The 19911-nt window shown below is 38.5% G+C and overlaps 1 protein-coding gene across 1 annotated transcript; it reads right to left on the bottom strand.

Annotated features, from left to right (window-relative positions):
* Positions 1 to 51: 51 nt before the first annotated feature.
* Positions 52 to 19108, bottom strand: LOC104242765 (uncharacterized). The gene is made up of 3 exons (XM_070147609.1): positions 18801 to 19108; positions 2422 to 2960; positions 52 to 592 (listed from the first exon to the last, which is right to left on the bottom strand). The coding sequence occupies exons 1-3, from the start codon at positions 18964 to 18966 to the stop codon at positions 338 to 340; spliced, it is 960 nt and encodes a 319-aa protein (XP_070003710.1). The 5' UTR covers positions 18967 to 19108; the 3' UTR covers positions 52 to 337.
* Between the last annotated feature and the right edge of the window lie 803 nt (positions 19109 to 19911).

The following is a 19911-nucleotide window of genomic DNA, read 5'->3' as shown; positions in this document are numbered from 1 at the left end:
CCAGAAATCAAGACCAAAACCTAGCCATCGACAACCCTTGCAAAATCTGCCTTCAACCACAAAACCTAGGCATATCTGCATAAAATGCTAACGCATGGGCGAAGCCACCTTTAGCAACGGGACTGAAAAATTACACTGTGTATATAAGTAAAATATTGATTTTAGACATAAAACCTATATTGAACACCCTTTGTCGGAATTTTTTTTCTACTTCTTTCAAGTTTGAACACCCTTGGAAATATTTCTGGCTTCGCCACTGTGCTAACGACATATACATGGTAGAAACTTGTAATGTCAAAAACAAAAATCACACCCTGCGTCATGTCAGCATTTAAGCTCAGCCATCATCATCAAAGTACTTTTCTTCAGCATCATAATTTTCTTCTTTCATCCAATGATCATCCAAGGTCTCATCCTCGTCAATTTTTGAGTAATCCAGACTATCTTCTCCCAATAAAAACTTTCGCTGCATGATGTAAGCGAACTGGTCCATTCGTTCTTGCATCTCCTCCATTGACAAAGTTTCCATCACAGCAGGTCTTCTCGTTTCAGATGGCGTGTCATTAGAAGCATCAAGATTGTTTATGTGAACCTTCAAATTTGATAGGAAAAGGAATGGATCATTCACTGATAAGTAGGAAAAGTAAGGGTAACAGGCTAAACAAAAAAATGATCTACGATATTTTGAGAATAAAAGTTGTGAGAGTACTATTGCAGGCAACGAAACCAAAATATATCTCTAACTTGAGCTTCTACACAGCTTCGCTAAAACTAGAACGAGTCAATAAACAAGAAAATAATGGTCGTGATTTGAGAATGAAAATTGTGAGGCGCCCTATTGACAGGTAAGCATACACAACAAAGCCTAGACATGATTATAAGTTGAGCTTCTAAAAAGCTTCAGAATAAACCGAATGTGCCAACATACAAGATATACTTGAACACTTAGCCTCCAGGAATATGAAGGCAACAGCACAGAGAAAGGAGAGGGATGAAACCAACATAAAATCCTTGAAAAAGATAACATGTAAGGATCTCCTGGCATTCCTTTGGCCCCCATGTTAAGCAAGAGACAGACTTAATTCACTGAAGGAGGCCTTAAATCAATGAAGGTACGTAGGAACTCGAATTGGAGCAAGCAAAAGCACACACACTAGAAACCAAAAGGTTCAAAGACGACCTCCACTCTGCTTTTTACAACAAGCAGATATCTGGGAGAGCTCATAGAAGATTTCCACCATAAGATAAGCTCTTAAAACATCAACTTTTCAGCTGAAGTGACCTAAAAATCATACACTTTTTTCAACACACACTTTTACTTCTCAATTTCAATGGAAAGACAGCGCTTTAAGTTAGACAGCTACAAATAGTACATCCCCCCCCCACCCACCACCCACCCCAAGTTGGCACTACTTAAGAGGCAGCCTTGTAGGACTTTCGAACTTGCAATTAAGAAGCATAACTTCATAGCTCTCAAGAGTTTGTTAACTCTTAGGGCAAATTGCAAAGATAAGTGGGTCAGAAGTTGCAAAAACTTGGGCATCATTAGCTAAAACTTTCTAAACTTTAGGCAAAGTACTACAAGAGCAACTCCTTATGCTGTAACCCCTACACATTAAAAGTACCTCCAACCAATCTTCCCATTCCTACTCAACCATTACAAAAATATAAAAATAATTTTCCACATTCGATAAAACATAACCAATTTATTTTCTTTCATTCCGAATAGCCACTGTCTAAGGTTACTCTTGAATTAGCTTTGTTCAGAGTTACATGATTGTCTATATCTTAAAATGCATCACGTACACTAAATAACCAGAACCCCATCATTTCCTCGATGTAATTGCACTATAATAACCAGACACGAGACAATTACGAATACCTACTAAGAGCCCGTTTGGTTCAGTCGATTGTAGATAGCTAATAAGCTTGAAATGCTGAAAAGCATTTTTAAGTGTTGAAATTGATTTTAAAAATAAGCAGCTACATGTTCAGCTAGAAGTGTTGTAATAAGCAGTCGACATGTTTGGTTTAAAAATGCTGATAAGTTGTTTTTTTGTTAAAACAACTAAAATACCCCTAAAGTTTCCACAAAATATAGCGAATTATAAAATATTATTAAGGATAAAATAGCAAAAGTCATGGACAAACTAAAAGAGCTTGTAAGCTCAAAAGCCATAAGTTAGGGGTGACCAACTTATGACTTTTGGCTGATTTTGGCTTATAAGCACCTTGGATGTTTACCAAACATGTAGATAATCCAAAAGATGCTTAAACCAGTTTCATCCGCTTATAAACTTAGCCAAACACCCTCCAAAAACTAACCTGCACGTTAGCATTTCAACTAAAATTAACAAGCAGGCAGGCAGGACAAATATTTTGGTATACTATCTATAAAAAGAGAAAAGGTACAGCAACTACCTCTTGTCTATTAGCTGAGATGCCCCTTTCACCTTCGTATTGCTCCTGCTCCTCGTCTTCTTCTTCTTCTTCCTCCTCGCTTTCTTCTTCTTCCTCCTCCTCTTCCTCCACCTTTTCAAGTTCCTGATTGTCAAATCCTACCCAATCACTTTGAGCCACACCTCGTCTCTGCTGCTCATCCCTAATTTTTTTAACAAGCATTGCCTCTTCTGACCGCCTCATCAGAGTCTCAGACCATCGTTCCCCTGGCCTTGCCATGCTCCTCCCACTTGGATCTTGGAACTTCCCAACATACTCATGGTGCAAATATGGATCTCGTTCCCTCATTGCGTCCTCTGAAAAGTACTGTCCATCGTTTACTAATTTGTCTAGATATGCTCGCCGTCTGTTCTTAATCTTAACTGACCTGGACTTCAAATCTTCTTGTGTTGGGCTAATAACACTTCGCAGATGATTCAGATGCCAATTGGTTTCATAATCATTTTTTAACGCTTCAAATTCATTAAGATCATCTGATGTTAACTGCGATCCATAACGTTCTGAGATTCCAAGAATAAAAAAAGATATATTTAGAAATACATGTTAATGGTGTTTATAATGTTCTTTATTCAGAAAAATAATGTTGTATTGGGAAAAAACTGAGTCTGAATATTGAAGATGACGTGTCATGACACGTGGACTGGTCAAAAGGTCAAAACGCAATAAATAGCCAAGAGGCACGGGCGACAACAGATATGGGAAGAAGAAAGCAACATAGGTGTGGACCGTTACTCAAATGGCACGAGTCTCGTACCTATTCGAGTCATTTAAAGACCGAAGATCGGAAGAAGTTGAAGATACGAATCTGATGACGTAAAAGAGTCTAAATACAGCATTAAATATCAAATACGTTAGAAAATTTGAATTAAATAGAAATGATTGTGTAACGTTTCTTCTAATGTTATTTATTGCTCATAATTGCCTCATTAAGACAAAGGCATTACATCTTCTCCTAGAATCAACTATAAAAAGAGAAGGACTCAACATCTGTAAGAACACGAAATATTATTGAGATTACACTGAAATACAAAACTACTTATTACTTTATTATTCTCAGAAATCTTCTATTATTTTCGTCTCCAGATTATCAGTGACCCAAATTTCTCTTTATTTCTAGCTTTGACCAAAGACTCAGATTTTTGGTTAAACAAATTGGTTCCGCTGCCGGGGATCTAAAAATCTATTCTTTTTACGTTACATCATACCTGTTGTTATCATCATGTCAAACAACAACGAAAACATTCATGAAAATCAAGCACATCAAGTGGATGGAGATCAACGTGATGATCTTTCCCCTCAAGGTTCTCCATGTGGATCTCGTGAGGGCACTCCTAATGATCAATCTGAGCATGTTGATGGAAGAGATGAGGTTTTACAGAAAATAATTGACGCACGGGTTGACAAAGCTTTAGAAGCTCTAATCCGTCGATTACCTGCTGCACCGTCAACACCAAATGACAACACGTTGGAAAATCCCCGTTCTGGGCTGATTAATTCGGGTAATGGAGCAACCCCCAGTGATTCACAGGAGGGGGAACCAGGTAATTCAACTACTTCTCATTGGCAAAATTTAGTACTAACCTTGAAGAAACAGCTTAAGGAACAAAACGAACGCATAGAGCAAATCCCCGGAGTACCACCTATGATTAGAGGAGTGGATATGGACAAATATTCACAACCTTGGAAGCCAAGTGCTGCTCCCCTTCCAATTCCTAAAAAGTTCAAAATACCCGACATCCCAAAATACGATGGTACTACAGATCCACGTAATTTCCTGCAACTACTTGGAATGATGTTTATAACAGGTACAGTACGAAGCTGCGAATCGAGGAAGATACTGTTCCCCAATTTCATCATGAAGAAAGGAGCAGTTCCAGGAGATCAGAGATCGAAAAGAGATCAGGTAAGAATAGGTATGATCCATATATGGGACCTGCATGGAAAGACTCACGGTCAAAGCAGGATAGTCAACGGTATGATCAAAAATCGAGGAACATGGAATCTGGTTCTTCATCAAGGTTCAGAAATGACCGAAACAGACAAGAGTCACGAGATGATGACAGAAGTTTAAAGGCAAGGTTCGGTGGATATCTTTAATGTCACTACCTCCGAGCTCGTAGCTGTTTTGAGGAGCATGGGAGATAAGGTACGATGGCCAAAAGAGATGCGGTCAAATCCAAATAGACGCAATCCAGACCATTGGTGCGAATTCCACAATGATCACGGGCATAAAACTTCAGAATGTAGATTCTTACAAAGTGAAGTGGATCATCTATTGAAACAAGGGTATCTCACTGAGTTATTTAGTGAGAAAGGTAAGCAAGCCTATATGAAAAATAGGCAAGAGCCACCAAAGCCCCCTTCACCCAAGAGAACCGTGAATGTTATAAGTGGGGGAGAAGATATTCACGGTGTAACATATACGGCTTCCAACAAGGTTTCTAAAGTAACGATAACACACGGGAAACGGGTACGGCAGGTTTTAGAAAACGAAAGTATTTCTTTCGATGATGCAGATACCGAGGGAGTAATGACCCCACATAACGACGCACTGGTAATATCTTTACTTGTACATGATACTAATGTAAAACGAGTTTTGACTGATCCAGGAAGTTCCGTAAATATTATACTATTAAGGGTATTACGTGAAATGCAAGCTGAAGACAAAATGATACCTAAGGCGCATACCTTGTCCGGATTTGACAATTCAAGTGTGGTAACAAAAGGAGAGGTAATTCTAACAACTTTTGCTGCAGGTGTTGTTAAAGAAACTAAATTTCAGGTAGTAGATATGGAAATAGCTTACAATATGATCATGGGGAGACCTTGGATCCATGATATGGATGGTGTCCCATCAACTCTACATCAAGTTATTAAATTCCCATCACCGTGGGGAATTTGCCAAATTCGTGGGGATCAGCAGACAGCCAGGAGTATCAACGCTGTAACAGATACGAGCACCGTAAATAAAGAAAAATAGCAATTACAGGAAACTGTTGAAGGTATTAAGGATCAAACCTCAACTGAACAAGAAAGGACAGATTTAGACTCGAGACCTGATACAATTCAAGAACCTGAAGAGAATGAAAATATCAAAACAACAATTGAAGAGCTCGAGGCTGTGATATTATTTGAGCAATGGCCTGAACGGAAGGTTTATGTTGGAGCCAATTTAAGCTCAGACATGCAAGGTATGTTGATTGAATTTTTAAAAGCTAACGTGGACTGTTTTGCTTGGTCCCATGCTGATATGACAGGGATACCACCGGATGTGATGACTCACAAACTAAATGAAGACCCATCCTTCACACCAGTAAAACAAAAGAAAAGAAAGTAAGGAACTTTCAAAAATCAGGTGATTCAAGATGAGGTCCAAAAGCTATTGAAAATTGGGTCAATCCGCGAGGTAAAGTATCCTAATTGGTTAGCAAACACAGTTGTTGTACCTAAGAAAAACGGTAAGTGGCGGGTTTGCGTGGATTATACAGATCTTAACAAAGCCTGCCCAAAAGATTCTTTCCCTTTACCGCATATAGATCAGTTAATTGATGCAGCTGCAGGACATGAACTTGAGTTTTTAGATGCATATTCGGGGTACAACCAAATTAAAATGGACCCCAGTGATGAAGAAAAAACTTCTTTCATCACAGACAGGGGGACTTACTGATATAAAGTAATGCTCTTTGGTCTCAAAAATGCTGGAGCAACCTATCAAAGGTTGGTCACCAAAATGTTCCAAAAACATTTAGGAAAAACCATTGAGGTATATATAGACGATATGCTCGTCAAAACCCAGCATTCTCATGATCATATTTCTCATTTATTTGTTACATTTGAAATTTTACGAAAATTTAATATGAAACTCAATCCAGAAAAATGTGCATTTGGGGTTGCCTCAGGCAAATTTTTGGGTTTTCTCGTTTCTAACCGTGGTATCGAGGTAAATCCTTCTCAGATCAAAGCAATAGAGGAGATCTCTGATATCCTTACGAGTAAAAAAGAAGTCCAAAGGCTAATGGGAAGAATTGCAGCCTTGGGGAGATTTATTCCCAAATCTTCAGAAAAATGTTTTAAATTTTTCTCCGCACTCAAAAAGCAAGATCATTTTGAATGGAACGAAGATTGCCAACAAGCCCTTAGAAATTTAAAAGCTTACTTGTCAAATCCACCACTATTGGCAAAACCAAAGGAAGGAGAAAAGCTACTCATTTATTTGGCCGTGTCAGAAGTTGCGGTAAGTGCTGTTTTAGTCCGTGAGGACCAAGGTAAACAATCTCCTATCTATTATGTAAGCAAGTCTTTACTAGATGCTGAAACACGACATCCACAACTAGAAAAATTAGCATTAGCTTTGATCATGGCATCTAGAAAATTAAGACCTTATTTTCAATGTCATCCCATTGTTGTAGTTACTGCTTTTCCATTACGAAACATTTTGCATAAACATGAATTGTCAGGGAGGTTAGCAAAATGGGCTATAGAATTAAGTGAATACGAAATCATTTATCAACCTAGGACTGCTATAAAATCTCAAGTATTAGCCGATTTCGTAGCTGATTTTAGCCAGGGGATGCATTTAGAAGCAGAAAAAGAATTACAAGTTTTTAATGGTGCAAACCCGGGGACTTGGATTTTATTCACTGATGGTTCGTCTAATGTAAAAGGAGCAGGCCTAGGGATATTCTCATACCACCTACGGGTGAGACTATTAGACAGACTATAAAATGTCACTCTATAACTAACAATGAAGCAGAGTATGAGGCTGTAATTGCAGGTCTAGAATTGGCACGAGAACTCGGCATAACACAGATTATAATCAAGAGTGATTCTCAACTCGTGGTCAATCAAATGCTGGGGACTTATACAGCCAGGGAGACACGAATGCAAGAATATCTCGAAAAGGTACGAGAACTAATAAAGCAATTCCAAACTTGGAAGGTAATGCAGATCCCAAGAGATGAGAATGTGGGGGCAGATGCTTTAGCTAATCTCGCAGACGTAGCAAACGACGCAAATGCTTCAGTCGTACATTTATTTCATTCCGTTCTCGAACCTGATAAGAACGAGGTAAATTTTAATCATTTAACATGGGATTGGAGAAACGAAATTATTGCTTTTTTACAGCGCGGAATCGTGCCTGATGACAAAAGAAAAGCTTATGCACTTCGCAAAAAAGCTGCTCGTTATTGTTTACATCAAGGAAATCTTTATCGAAAGATGTTCGGTGGACCATTAGCAAGGTGTCTCGGACCTTCCCAAACAGAATATGTGATGAGGGAAGTACATGAAGGACATTGTGGAAATCACGCAGGAGGAAGGTCGCTGGTAAAAACGCTGATTCGAGCAGGGTATTATTGGCCTAAAATGGAAGAAGAAGCAAACGGTTTCGTGTCCAAGTGTGATAAATGTCAAAGATACGGCAATAATATGCATAGACCAGCTGAGTTACTGCACCCTGTTATAGCCCCGTGGCCCTTTATGAAATGGGGAATGGATATCGTAGGTCCATTGCCACAAGCAAAAGGTCAAGTGAAATTTCTACTTGTACTTACAGATTATTTCACTAAAAGGGTAGAAGTAGGAGCATTTAAACAGGTACGAGAGAAGGAAGTTAAAGACTTCATTTGGAGAAATATAATATGCCGTTTTGGAGCACCAAAGGAAATCGTGTGTGACAATGGTCCGCAATTCATAGGAGCTCAAATCACAGAATTTTTTCAAAGTTGGCAAATTAAAAGGATAACATCTACACCATACCATCCAGTGGGTAATGGACAAGCGGAATCCACAAACAAGGTCATTATCAACAACTTGAAGAAAAGGTTACAGGATTCAATAGTACCCAATGACTTATCCTTTGAGAATGATAGAAAATCTCTTCGTGAACAAGTTGTTAATTTAGAGAAAGCTGACACTTTTCCTTCTCTAATCACTGAACCTTTGGTTTCTATTGTTCGAAAAGATTGCAACTTGAGAAGTGATCTTCGTATAGTGATCCCTAATCCAAACCAGAGAATATCTTCTTTTAGGATTGGATTTTCTTTTGTTTATACTTACCCCTTCACTTTGGGATTTATTCCTGCTATTGACCCAGTTATACTTGATTTCTGTCGTTTTTTCAAAATTTGTTTGGGACAAATTGGCCCCTTTTGTATGGAGGGTAGTGGCTTGTTTGAGGTATTTGTCCGTAAAAGCCAATGTTAGCTTTACCTTTCCCCACCTTATTCATCTTTACCATCCCAAATTATTCCGCCATGGGGTTTTTACTTTAACTGCAAGAAGTAAAAGGGTCTTGGTAAGCCCTGAAGATGACAATGATCGTGGGTGGTACACTCGTTATGTTGCTGTACGCACAGTTGATTTGGTAGATGAAACAAATATCCCCTTCCCTGAGAAGTGGAACTTTGCACGTAAGTTTTTTTTACTTACCGTACCTATCTTTAAGAATTTCAATTTCTTTTCTAATTTCGTCTCTTTTTGCTTTTCTGTAGCAACTATGAGAGATGTGGAACCCATTCTTAATTTCCGTGGTTGGGTAGATTCAATCTTGAAAGTCGTGCCTATGGAGGCGAGAACTTGGAAATCCATTTCCAATTTACATGGTTGGAAAGTGAAAACTCACGGTATGCATCTCTTTATGCTTTTTCGTATGTTAAGTCCTTTCTTGTTTCTAACTTTTTTATCCTTCTTTTTGTAAGGATTTGCTATTCGATGAATGACATCTGAAGTAGCTATTGCCCTTCGAGCCTCTTTTGGTACTTCACTCTCTTTGGAGAGAACTCAAGCTACGTTATCGAAGAGGAAAGTTGTAGAAGAGGATGATGAAGATGAAGACACCTCTTTGATAGCTAGACCAAGAGTTAGGAGACGCATCGTTTCCGAGGATGAAGCTGAAGTTACCCCTGTCCGTGCCTCTCTTACCGAACCTGTTCACATTCCTTCTGATGATGAAACCACTCCGATGGACACCAATGAGTCTATTCAACGTCTCTTCATTGGTGGTTTTGAAAGTGGAGAACTAGGTCCAGTTTTAGATGAAGTTCTTTTTTCTTCCTCTGTTGGTTTCAAGTGCTTCCTTGCCCATTCTATATGTTCCTGCTCCCTTGCCTGTCTCTGCTCCCTTACCTGCTTCGAGTCTTTTGACTCCTGTTATTTTCACTTCTTCTACCGCTCCTCCTTCTATAGCTCCCCTTCCTCTGTTCAACATGCAGAGGAGGGTTCCAGTAACAGAAGCTTGGCTATGAGGAGCGTTACACTTGATGTTCCTGCTAATAACAGTCTTTTAAGGAAGTCTGGTGGAGCAGATGCCTGGCTTGGGCTTTTGATGGGAGATATTGAGAAGAAGAAGATGAGCAGTCACAGTTGCTTAACTCTGATGAATGACATAGTTCATTCTACTTTGAAGGTATTTTTTCTTTACTTACTAACAAGTTTATTTTTAATCTCTAAATTCTTATTTCTATGAGTTGTCACTGTAGGCTAACCTCATTGGTACAGAATTGATGGTAAGAATTTCCTTTCTGGAAAAGAAAACTCGTGAGTCTGAAAAGTCTATCCACGAGGCTGAGGAAATAACCAAGGGAGCCCAGCTAGAAGCAGCTAATTGGAAAGAGCAGTTTGAGAATGCTCAGGGAACTATAGAAGAATTGCAAGAGAGTAGAAATCACCTGGAGCAGCAAAAGCGAGGTTTGACTTCTGAGTTAGCAGTTGCCAAAGCTTCTTCAAGTCAATTTGAAAAAGACAAAGGAGTGCCTTAAATGTTGCTTTTCAGAACAGTTATCAAAGTCAAGTGAAGAAATCAGAGAACTTAAGGCACTCTTGGACAAGAAAGAAGAATATGCAGGAGAATTAGTGCAGAACTTGACTCAAGTTCAAGCTGATTTAAGGATCTCCTCTGACAAAGTACGTGCCTTAGAGAGTTCCCATGCCTCCCTTGAAGCTTCCCTTGATTCTCATTTAGCTGAACATCAAGTGTTAAAGAATGATCTTGCTATGTGGGAAAGTGAGTATGAACTTCTTGAGGAGAAGTTTGATTTAGAGGTGAGTTGGGCTTTCTTAAACTCTCGCCGTGATGCTTTAATGGAGGCCAGTCAAGAAAACTTTGACTTAAACTCAGAGTTGGCCAAAGTTTTAGAAACCATTGAAAGAACCCAACAACCACTTGACTTTCCTTCTCCGGCAATTGAAGCTCCCGTGGCTAAGGAACCTGTAAATGACGAAGCCGTTGTTGTGGCAGTTGAAGTTGAAGATGTTGCAATTCCAGCTCCCGAGGGTGAAATTTCTACGACTCAGTCTATGGAAGCTGAAACTTCCGTGACTCTTGCTCCCTCGTTGAACCTAACACTTCAAGCCCAGCTGAAACCGCTCCTGTTGCTGCTTCTTCAGAAGTTGCCACCGTGCCTGTGGCTGTTTCTGAAAGTGAAATTAATATTGCAACTTCTGATGTGCCAACCCCTTCAGTGACCAGTTAAATTTCCAGACTTTGTTTTTACTTTCTTTGTTGGATGATGGTTTTATCCCTTAGGTATTTTTTAAGGGATTTTTTGGTGAAAGTCCCCAGTTATCATAATGGGGCACTTGTATAAACTTTTTGTTGACTTAAGTTTCTACTTAGTCTTTTTAATTATATCAAGAAGTTTGTTAGTACTTCAATGTGTTCTATTCTTGCCTTTTCCTTATCTATTTAGGACTTATAGAATAGTTTCGCATTTTTATCCTTTGAAAATGCTTTATGATTCTTCTCATGACTTATTAACATGATGTTTATAAAAGAGGGCCCTTTTATATATATCGACACTTAATGAAGAAGACGTCTCACCTTCATAATGGTGTTACAATACGATGAAAGAAATAGGAATACACATGTTTTGTTTGAAACAACTTTGACAAATTTTTATTCATGGACTTGGACAAGCTTTTGAATATTACATGTATTAAAATACATCTATAACTTTCTCGTAACTGTTTTTCTCTTAACAGATTTTTACAAAATAAATATTATTCAACAAGGTTTTTCCTCATAACCCGTTTCAGTACATAGTCATGACCCTATCTTCATGTATTAAGAAGGGTTTGAGAGGTGACTCCGTTGTTCTCATGGGAAAGAACACTATGATGAATGTTTTGCATCTTCCTTTGTTTTAATGGGAAAGAACACTATGATGATATAAATCTCCCTTTGTTCTAATGGGAAAGAACACTATGATGAATGCTGAAAACTCCATAACTTTTGCTCAACACTTGTCACTTTGTAGCTTGATTTTTCTCTTAAATCTTGCTCAATCTTGTTCGATTTTCGTATCTGTTTTTTTTTTTTGCACGTATCTGTGTATATGTAGTCCCCCAAGTGTTTGAGCGGTGAAGTATGAAGCCTCGAGCACTTGTTTGTTTCTCTCAATTTTGGTCCTTTTCCTGAAACAGAAAAATATACGGGACTCGGAGGTGCGATTAGAGATGAAGACTGTCTAACCCGTGTATATTTCCATCAGATTAATTTGTAACCCTGGGCTGGCAATTTTAGAATATTCCATTTTGCCGTGCAGGTCGTGACTCATCATTTGGCACGAGTTAGGGTTTTTGCCTAGCATCTAAAATCGTTAGTAAAATTTTAACAATTCAAAGAAAAATTCTAATATAGCGATACCTGATCGTAGGTACTTTCTCAGAAATAATATCTCTTTAGGTGGACAGCATTCCTATGTGAGGGTAGAACCTTGCCATCCATTGTCTCCAACTCGTATGCTCATTTTCCCGCAATGTCACGAACTCTGTAGGGTCCTTCCCATGTTGGACTTAGCTTTCCTGAATTAGCAGCTTTTGTAGATTGGAAAACCTTTTTAAGCACGAAGTCCCCAATTTTAAAGAATCTGAGGCGTGCTTTCCTGTTATAATACCGTTCAATTACTTGCTTTTGTGCTGCCATCCTTATTAATGCAGTTTCTCTTCTTCCTTCGAGCAAATCAAGGTTCACCCGCATCTCTTCATCATTTGATTCCTCCGTTGCTTGAACGTACCGTGTGCTTGGTTCTCCTATTTCAACTGGAATTAAGGCCTCCACACCATAAACCATTGAAAATGGTGTTTCTCCCATGCTTGTTTTTGTCGTTGTACGATAAGCCCATAATACTCCAGGTAATACCTCAGGCCAATTACCTTTTGAATCCTGTAACCTTTTCTTCAAGTTGTTGATAATGACCTTGTTTGTGGATTCCGCTTGTCCATTACCCACTGGATGGTATGGTGTAGATGTTATCCTTTTAATTTGCCAACTTTGAAAAAATTTTGTGATTTGAGCTCCTATGAATTGCGGACCATTGTCACACACGATTTCCTTTGGTGCTCCAAAACGGCATATTATATTTCTCCAAATGAAGTCTTTAACTTCCTTCTCTCGTACCTGTTTAAATGCTTCTGCTTCTACCCATTTAGTGAAATAATCAGTAAGTACAAGTAGAAACTTCACTTGACCTTTTGCTTGTGGTAATGGACCTACGATATCCATTCCCCATTTCATGAAGGGCCACAGAGCTATGACAAGATGCAGTAGCTCAGCTGGTCTATGCATATTATTGCCGTATCTTTGACATTTATCACACTTGGACACGAAACCGTTTGCTTCTTCTTCCATTTTAGGCCAATAATACCCTGCTCGAATCAGCGTTTTTACTAGCGACCTTCCTCCTGCGTGATTTCCACAATGTCCTTCATGTACTTCCCTCATCACATATTCTGTTTGGGAAGGTCCGAGACACCTTGCTAATGGTCCACCGAACATCTTTCGATAAAGATTTCCTTGATGTAAACAATAACGAGCAGCTTTTTTGCGAAGTGCATAAGCTTTTCTTTTGTCATCACGCACGGTTCCGCGCTGTAAAAAAGCAATAATTTCGTTTCTCCAATCCCACGTTAAATGATTAAAATTTACCTCATTCTTATCAGGTTCGAGAACGGAATGAAATAAATGTACGACTGAAGCGTTTGCTACGTCAGCTGCAGATGCGAGATTAGCTAAAGCATCTGCCTCCACATTCTCATCTCTTGGGATCTGCATTACCTTCCAAGTTTGGAATTGCTTTATTAGTTCCCGTACCTTTTCGAGATATTCTTGCATTCATGTCTCCCTGGCTGTATAAGTCCCCAGCATTTGATTGACCACGAGTTGAGAATCACTCTTGATTATAATCTGTGTTATGCCGAGTTCTCGTGCCAATTCTAGACCTGCAATTACAGTCTCATACTCTGCTTCATTGTTAGTTATAGAATGACATTTTATAGTCTGTCTAATAGTCTCACCCGTAGGTGGTATGAGAACTATCCCTAGGTCTGCTCCTTTTACATTAGACGAACCATCAATGAATAAAATCCAAGTCCTCGGGTTTGCACCATTAAAAACTTGTAATTCTTTTTCTGCTTCTAAATGCATCCCCTGGCTAAAATCAGCTACGAAATCGGCTAATACTTGAGATTTTATAGCAGTCCTAGGTTGATAAATGATTTCGTATTCACTTAATTCTATAGCTCATTTTGCTAACCTCCCTGACAATTCATGTTTATGCAAAATGTTTCGTAATGGAAAAGCAGTAACTACAACAATGGGATGACATTGAAAATAAAGTCTTAATTTTCTAGATGTCATGATCAAAGCTAATGCTAATTTTTCTAGTTGTGGATATCGTGTTTCAGTATCTAGTAAAGAATTGCTTACATAATAGATAGGAGATTGTTTACCTTGGTCCTCACGGACTAAGACAGCACTTACCGCAACTTCTGACACGGCCAAATAGATGAGTAGCTTTTCTCCTTCCTTTGGTTTTGCCAATAGTGGTGGATTTGACAAGTAAACTTTTAAATTTCTAAGGGCTTGTTGGCAATCTTCGTTCCATTCAAAATGATCTTGCTTTTTGAGTGCGGAGAAAAATTTAAAACATTTTTCTGAAGATTTGGGAATAAATCTCCCCAAGGCTGCAATTCTTTCCGTTAGCCTTTGGACTTCTTTTTTACTCGTAAGGATATCAGGGATCTCCTCTATTGCTTTGATCTGAGAAGGATTTACCTCAATACCACGGTTAGAAACGAGAAAACCCAAAAATTTGCCTGAGACAACCCCAAATGCACATTTTTCTGGATTGAGTTTCATATTAAATTTTCGTAAAATTTCAAATGTAACAGATAAATGAGAAATATGATCATGAGAATGCTGGGTTTTGATGAGCATATCGTCTATATATACCTCCATGGTTTTTCCTAAATATTCTTGGAACATTTTGGTGTCCAACCTTTGATAGGTTGCTCCAGCATTTTTGAGACCAAAGAGCATTACTTTATATCAGTAAGTCCCCCTGTCTGTGATGAAAGAAGTTTTTTCTTCATCACTGGGGTCCATTTTAATTTGGTTGTACCCCGAATATGCATCTAAAATACTCAAAAGTTCATGTCCTACAGTTGCATCAATTAACTGATCTATATGCGATAAAGGGAAAGAATCTTTTGGGCAAGCTTTGTTAAGATCTGTATAATCCATGCAAACCCGCCACTTACCGTTTTTCTTAGGTACAACAACTGTGTTTGCTAACCAATTAGGATACTTTACCTCGCGGATTGACCCAATTTTCAATAGCTTTTGGACCTCATCTTGAATCACCTGATTTTTGAAAGCTCCTTGCTTTCTTTTCTTTTGCTTTACTGGTGTGAAGGATGGGTCTTCATTTAGTTTGTGAGTCATCACATCCGGTGGTATCCCTGTCATATCAGCATGGGACCAAGCAAAACAGTCCACGTTAGCTTTTAAAAATTCAATCAACATACCTCGCATGTCTGAGCTTAAATTGACTCCAACATAAACCTTCCGTTCAGACCATTGCTCAAATAATATCACAGCCTCGAGCTCTTCGATTGTTGTTTTGATATTTTCATTCTCTTCAGGTTCTTGAATTGTATTAGGTCTCGAGTCTAAATCTGTCTTTTCTTGTTCAGTTGAGGTTTGATCCTTGATACCTTCAACTGTTTCCTGTAATTACTATTTTTCTTTATTTACGGTGCTCGTATCTGTTACAGCGTTGATACTCTCGGGTGTCTGCTGATCCCCACGAATTTGGCAAATTCCCCACGGTGATGGGAATTTAATAACTTGATGTAGAGTTGATGGGACAACATCCATATCATGGATCCAAGGTCTCCCCATGATCATATTGTAAGCCATTTCCATATCTACTACCTGAAATTTAGTTTCTTTAACAACACCTGCAGCAAAAGTTGTTAGAATTACCTCTCCTTTTGTTACCACACTTGAATTGTCGAACTCGGACAAGGTATGCGCCTTAGGTATCATTTTGTCTTCAGTTTGCATTTCACGTAATACACTTAATAGTATAATATTTACGGAACTTCCCGGATCAATCAAAACTCGTTTTACATTAGTATCATGTACAAGTAAAGATATTACCAGTGCGTCGTTATGTGGGGTCATTACTCCTTCGGTATCTGCATCATCGAAAGAAATACTTTCGTTTTCTAAATCCTGCCGTACCCGTTTCCCGTGTGTTATCGTTACTTTAGAAACCTTGTTGGAAGCCGTATATGTTACACCGTGAATATCTTCTCCCCCACTTATAACATTCACGGTTCTCTTGGGTGAAGGGGGCTTTGGTGGCTCTTGCCTATTTTTCATATAGGCTTGCTTACCTTTCTCACTAAATAACTCAGTGAGATACCCTTGTTTCAATAGATGATCCACTTCACTTTGTAAGAATCTACATTCTGAAGTTTAATGCCCGTGATCATTGTGGAATTCGCACCAATCTATTTGGATTTGACCGCATCTCTTTTGGCCATCGTACCTTATCTCCCATGCTCCTCAAAACAGCTACGAGCTCGGAGGTAGTGACATTAAAGTTATATCCACCAAACCTTGCCTTTAAACTTCTGTCATCATCTCATGACTCTTGTCTGTTTCGGTCGTTTCTGAACCTTGATGAAGAACCAGATTCCCTGTTCCTCGATTTTTGATCATACCGTTGACTATCCTGCTTTGACCGTGAGTCTTTCCCTGCAGGTCCCATATATGGATCATACCTATTCTTACCTGATCTCTTTTCGATCTCTGATCTCATGGAACTGCTCCTTTCTTCATGATGAAATTGGGGAACGGTATCTTCCTCGATTCGCAGCTTCGTACTGTACCTGTTATAAACATCATTCCAAGTAGTTGCAGGAAATTCACAAAGACTTTCCTTAAGCCTTCTCGTGGCTTCTGAACTTTTGTCATTTAAGTTGCTTGCAAAAGCTATTGCAGCCCAATTATCAGGAACGCGAGGCAAAGTCATTCTTTCACGTTGGAATCTATGAACAAAATCTCTGAGCAACTCGGAGTCCCCTTGTTTGATTTTGAAAATATCCTCCATTCTTTTCTCAACCTTTTGAGCTCTCGAGTGTGCTTTAATAAAAGAATCTGCAAGCTCAGCAAAAGAATTTATAGAATTTTCAGGTAAAAGAGAATACCAGGTTAATGCGCCCTTGGTTAGTGTTTCTCCAAATTTCTTGACCAGTACTGATTCAATTTCTTGTTTGGTCAAGTCATTGCCTTTCACGCCTGTTGTAAATGCAGTCACGTGGTCACGTGGATCTGTAGTACCATCGTATTTTGGGATGTCGGGTATTTTGAACTTTTTAGGAATTGGAAGGGGAGCAGCATTTGGCTTCCAAGGTTGTTGTGAATATTTGTCCATATCCACTCCTCTAATCACAGGTGGAACTCCGGGGATTTGCTCTATGCGTTCGTTTTGTTCCTTAAGCTGTTTCTGCAAGGTTAGTACTAAATTTTGCCAATGAGAAGTAGTTGAATTACCTGGTTCCCCCTCCTGTGAATCACTGGGGGTTGCTCCATTACCCGAATTAATTAGCCCAGAACGGCAATTTTCCAACGTGTTGTCATTTGGTGTTGACGGTGCAGCAGGTAATCGATGGATTAGAGCTTCTAAAGCTTTGTCAACCCGTGCGTCAATTATTTTCTGTAAAACCTCATCTTTTCCATCAACATGCTCAGATTGATCATTAGGAGTGCCCTCACGAGATCCACGTGGAGAACCTTGAGGGGAAAGATCATCACGTTGATCTCCATCCACTTGATGTGCTTGATTTTCATGAATGCTTTCGTTGTTGTTTGACATGATGATAACAACAGGTAGAATGTAACGTAAAAAGAATAGATTATCAGATTCCCGGTAACAGAACCAATTTGTTTAACCAAAAATCTGAGTCTTTGGTCAAAGCTAGAAATAAAGAGAAATTTGGGTTACTGATAATTTGGAGACGAAAATAATAGAAGATTTCTGAGAATAATAAAGTAATAAGTAGTTTTGTATTTCAGTGTAATCTCAATAATATTTCGTGTTCTTACAGATGTTGAGTCCTTCTCTTTTTATAGTTGATTCTAGGAGAAAGTGTAATGCCTTTGTCTTAATGGGGCAATTATGAGCAATAAATAATATTAGAAGAAACGTTACACAATCATTTCTATTTAATTCAAATTTTCTAACGTATTTGATATTTAATGTTGTATTTAGACTCTTTTACATCATCAGATTCGTATCTTCAACTTCTTCCGATCTTCGGTCTTTAAATGACTCGAATAGGTACGAGACTCGTGCCATTTGAGTAACGGTCCACACCTATGTTGCTTTCTTCTCCCCATATCTGTTGTCGCCCGTGCCTCTTGGCTATTTATTACGTTTTGACCTTTTGACCAGTCCACGTGTCATGACACGTCATCTTCAATATTCAGACTCAATTTTTTCCCAATACAGTAGCCTTGGTCCAAACTCGGGATTTGTTTTTAAAAATCCATTTAATATGTATAAAAATATAAATTTAGAACCTCGCAACTCAAAAAGGCTAGAATCCTGAACCTCTAAGCATCAAATTTTGGCTCCGCCGCTGCTAACAAACGTAAACATCCATATGGGTAAAGGTCTAATGCCATTACTAAGATTTATTCTAGGAAAAGCATACTTCAACAAGAAATTCTCTAATTTCAAATAAGCAAAGTTGTCTCCTTTGATAATTGAAAGTGCTGGATTAGAGGGGAGGGGTTCTAAAATCTAAATTATCCTATTTACTTCAAACTTGTAATTATCCCAAGAGAAATTTCGAAATTAAGGCTATTGTATAGACTACATAGAAAGAAAAAAATGCTCCATCACAATGTATGAACTAAAAGCCACTTAAGCAGATTTCTGGCTAGGCCACGAAGTTAAAGTTAACTGCATATTATCAGCCACATAGAATACACACATATGGCGAGCAAAAGTGCATATTAATGGAGTATATAGACATGGGAAGAGTACCTAAAAAAAGCGGCACGTCGCGCGTGAGAAGGTCGAGAAGAAGGGATTTCCGTTGGGAGGCAGTGGAGGCGGATGATTGCTGAGCGCGTGGGAAATAGAGGTTATCAAGTCCTGAAAGCCTGTCTGATATTTTCTCCATGGATTGGTTACTCAAACTTCTGGCCATAGACGTCGAGCCCTCCACTTTCACATTTACAGAGCCCTAGATTTTGATTCCCTTTTGCGACCAGTATAACACTAAAAGAAATAAATTCTCCTTTGTTTTGATTTTGTCTGAGTCGGTCCGGTCAGACCTCAGACATACCTTTACAAATTTGCCCTTGAAACACAGTGTTTATTTAGCCTTCAGCTCATAGAGGCATCTGTTCGTTTTTCTTTTCCTTGGTCGAATCTAATTGAATTCCCGGAAAAGGGTCAAATATGTCCTTATACTATTAAAAAAGGTCTAATATTGTCCTACGTTATACTATCAGTCCAAATATATCTCTGACATTATAAAAGTGGTACAAACCTACCTTTTCTCCGTTAACTGTCTCCCTATGACAACATTTCATTGCTATCTCACTATCATACTCCCATTTTCATCCCTTCCCCACAACCTTTCTTTCCCTTTCATTTGAAGAAAATCACATATCATAGATATACAAACAAACTATATCAAAAGAAATGCTAACAACTAAAGATAATATGAAACAATGTGAACCGAGAAAATTCTGATTTTGCTATTCTGAGGTAACAATAAAATGTGTTCATAGGGGAGGCAGTTAACGGAGGAAGGGTAGGTTTGTACCACTTTCATGATGTCAGGGATATATTTGGACCGATAGTATGACGTTAGGGATATATTTGGACTGATAGTATAACGGAGGGTAATATTAGACCTTTTTCAATAGTATAAGGACATATTTGACCCTTTTCCGTTGAATTCCCTAGTGAAACAATAACATATATATATATATATATATATATATATATATATATATATATATATACTAGTTTCTATGAACGTGCATTGCACGTTAATAATGACACGTGGTAATTTAAATATTTATTTATATGAAAGAACAATAAAATTTAATTAATAAAAAAAGTTTATGTATAATAATATAAC

The sequence above is a fragment of the Nicotiana sylvestris genome, chromosome 6 (assembly GCF_000393655.2).
Source record: "Nicotiana sylvestris chromosome 6, ASM39365v2, whole genome shotgun sequence".
Classification (NCBI taxonomy): Eukaryota; Viridiplantae; Streptophyta; class Magnoliopsida; order Solanales; family Solanaceae; genus Nicotiana; species Nicotiana sylvestris.
Note: the sequence above shows the minus strand (reverse complement) of the source record. Positions and strands in the feature narration are given on the sequence as shown.

Excerpts from the sequence above, each read along its gene's own strand:
- LOC104242765 (XM_070147609.1), bottom strand. The coding sequence starts at position 18,966 with ATGGCCAGAAGTTTGAGTAACCAATCCATGGAGAAAATATCAGACAGG. Across the intron at positions 2,961-18,800 it reads CGACGTGCCGCTTTTTTTAG|AACGTTATGGATCGCAGTTA; the intron begins GTACTCTTCCCA and ends TTGGAATCTCAG. Across the intron at positions 593-2,421 it reads TCTCAGCTAATAGACAAGAG|GTTCACATAAACAATCTTGA; the intron begins GTAGTTGCTGTA and ends TCAAATTTGAAG.